We start from the raw sequence: 2,819 nt of genomic DNA, 5'->3' as shown, positions 1-2,819 counted from the left end.
GTGTAGCCATCTTGAATGTCATAGCCGAAAGAGTATTTTGGTGCTGGATCATAGGGTTCAGGGGCAGCCGGTGCTGGTGCTGGTGCTGGATGGATAAGGAACGAAGAAAAGGGTATTCACTTTTTGCGTTCAAATACAACTTTATATAAAACTGAATAGTAACTTACCTGGTGCTACATATGGCCCTGGAAGTGGTGCATGAGGTGCTGCATAGGGTGCATAGTGTAGCGGTCTAGCGCCGTGTGGTCCATAATGTGCGGCATACGGGCCAATGACACCACCATGGGTTAAAGCAAATGTTGCTGTTATAAAGAGTATCTGAAAATAAAGAAGGTTACATACTAAGTTTACTTAAAGTTGAAAGTAAGAATTGGAAGACAAACATAGAGATATGCCAGTTTGGGCATTTTTTTCCGAATTAAAAGCTCAAGGCATAGTTACACATAGTAGTTCCGAGAACAAGTTATAAGCTCAGTTGCACCGAAAATATTTTGAGCTATTACCTAATGATGGGTTAATTTAAGTTAAGTGGCAGCCCAAAGAGGGACTCACTTAGACATTAGAATTATATACGTGTGAAGTTAGGAATATTTTTGGGTGCTCAAAATAAAATATGAGTTGAAGTGTTTAAACATGTCTAGTGAAAACCAAGCCGCTAAGGAAGAAGTGCTGAGCTGATTTCACCTCGTACTGTAGACAGCTGTGACAGTAGGGACCCGTAATGATATTAAATCGCATCGCACGGGTTACCAAAGACCGTTGTACGATCATTACATCTGTAAGAATTCAAAGACGGCGTTTACCCCTAGAAAATCTTAGTCAACCACTGGCCAAAAATACTTCGCAACTTTACATGCCAAGGCATTTGTAAAGCGATGGCTGAGCCGACCGTAAGCCCATGTAACCAGGAGTGGTACGAAAGTTGCAAAAAAAATTCCATGCGCTCCCTCACCGTGGAGATGACTACAAGGGTACCGTATGTAGCCAATTAGACAGCTCTTCAATATCCGGCATTATCACTGTATCCAGGAACCCAAAACAACTTGCATGTAAAAAACCCTTAGGCAGGTGCGATCGTGCAATGAGCGATCCAAGGGCCTTGAGTACCGTTCTAACCCGTAATACACTGATGCGTAGGCATTTGGCTGGCTATTTTAAAGCTGCCACCTCTGCCTGATGGACGGTGCAGAAATCCTGAAACCCGAACCTAAGACAAATACTGAAGCTGTGTTTTAAGGACATTTTTGTGCTTATTACGAATTTGGAAGTATAAAGTTTCCAACAGGCACAGATTTAGAGAAAAACGAGGTAAAAAGATGATATAACCTTCCAATTAGCCTTAAATTAAAGCTACAATCTCCTATCCCTGAAAATACCATCCCATCCCCTGTCATGTATTGAACAATAAAAAAAAACTGGAAAATTATGCTACTATAAAACAAAAAATTGCGCCAAAATCAGTTTTTGCTGTTCAAAAAATTACCTTAGGGTTAAAGTGCAGGGATGGTATTTTTAGGGATTGTAGTAGAAAGTCCAAGCCTAAATTTAAGCCTAAGTGGAAGGTTCTACCACCTTTTATTTATTCAACATGAAACTACCTTTCGATTGATGTATGTATACATAAATCTTTATACCTTAAAAGTAAAGTTTAGACGCAAAAGCGATGTAAAGAAAACACGTTTGCTTTTTTATGTATGTACATATACATAGGTCATTCCAGCGAGGACGGTGCCACAGATAAAAAAAAAATTAAGTGCGTCTGGACCACACTGGAGAAGTGAAACTTACGTTACATACATATCTATTTTGTCTCATTACCAATATACACAGATACATATGTACATACATACATACATGTGCCTTTGGTTAAGGTTACCTTTTTTGTCTTTTTTCTATCTAGATCCCTACCTCTACCCCTGTTCGTTCTAATTACATTTATGTTATTCTGTTTTCCTTTATCTTCATTTTTATCTTTATACTCTATCGTTAACAAAATCGATAGTAAATCCAATAAAATACTGATAACAAAACCGATAAAAATAGCGATAACAAAATCGATGAAAAATTCGATAAAAAGTTCGATAGCAAAATCGATAATAATATTGGAAGCAAAATCTATTAGAAACTCGATAAAAATATCCATAACAAAATCGACAAAAATATCTATAACAAAATCGATAAATATCGATAGCAAAGTGAATAAATATCGACAACAGAATCGATAAAAATATCGATAAAAAACAGATAAATTTCGGTAACAAAATCGATAAATATCGATCAAAAAATCATTTCCGTTGCACCATTTCCGTGTGCAATTTCCGTTGAATTTGCCAATTTACTCCCAACCAACCAAACGCCGCTAAAGAAGTTTAACTTCAAAAAAAAAATGTAATGTTTCGGAATGAAAATATACTCATCTTTTCCCACTTCATACAAGTAAATGCGTGGTATTTATTAAAAACAAAATTTTTGCCAAAATCAATAAACTGTATCTGTAATAATATAAACCGTAGAAATTACTAAAGATTTTATAAAATATTTTTGCATTAAATTCAAACTCTCTTTTGTAAAGTTTGTGTTACCTTGCACTTAATAAACATATTTATTTATATGCTTTTGTGTGTTTTGTTTTGTTTGTTTGTGCTTTGAAACTTAGAGTACAACTTCACAAAATGTTTTTCATGCGTTCAGAATTGTATTCTTAGGGTTTTGATGGCCTTTTTAAACTATTCACAAGTTAGAGCTCCCTTCACGTGGTCAAAAAGGCTTAGCCACCTTGCTCTCCAAGGCTTTTGCCCAGCGCACGCTGAGCTGACTTA

General features: G+C 36.3%; 1 protein-coding gene across 1 annotated transcript in view; it reads right to left on the bottom strand.

The window, feature by feature from the left end:
- LOC118745535 (cuticle protein 7) overlaps positions 1-2,819 on the bottom strand; it is a 13,253-nt gene that overhangs the window by 6,891 nt on the left and 3,543 nt on the right. Inside the window, exons 2-3 of the mRNA XM_036479023.1 lie at positions 168-318; positions 8-85 (exon numbers count right to left, since the gene is read on the bottom strand). Coding sequence (XP_036334916.1) covers positions 8-85; positions 168-318 — 229 coding nt within the window. The remainder of the gene's footprint in view (positions 1-7; positions 86-167; positions 319-2,819) is intronic.

This window comes from Rhagoletis pomonella, unplaced genomic scaffold (assembly GCF_013731165.1).
Source record: "Rhagoletis pomonella isolate Grant_MI unplaced genomic scaffold, Rhpom_1.0 Rhpom_scaffold_00001, whole genome shotgun sequence".
NCBI lineage: Eukaryota > Metazoa > Arthropoda > Insecta > Diptera > Tephritidae > Rhagoletis > Rhagoletis pomonella.
Note: the sequence above shows the minus strand (reverse complement) of the source record. Positions and strands in the feature narration are given on the sequence as shown.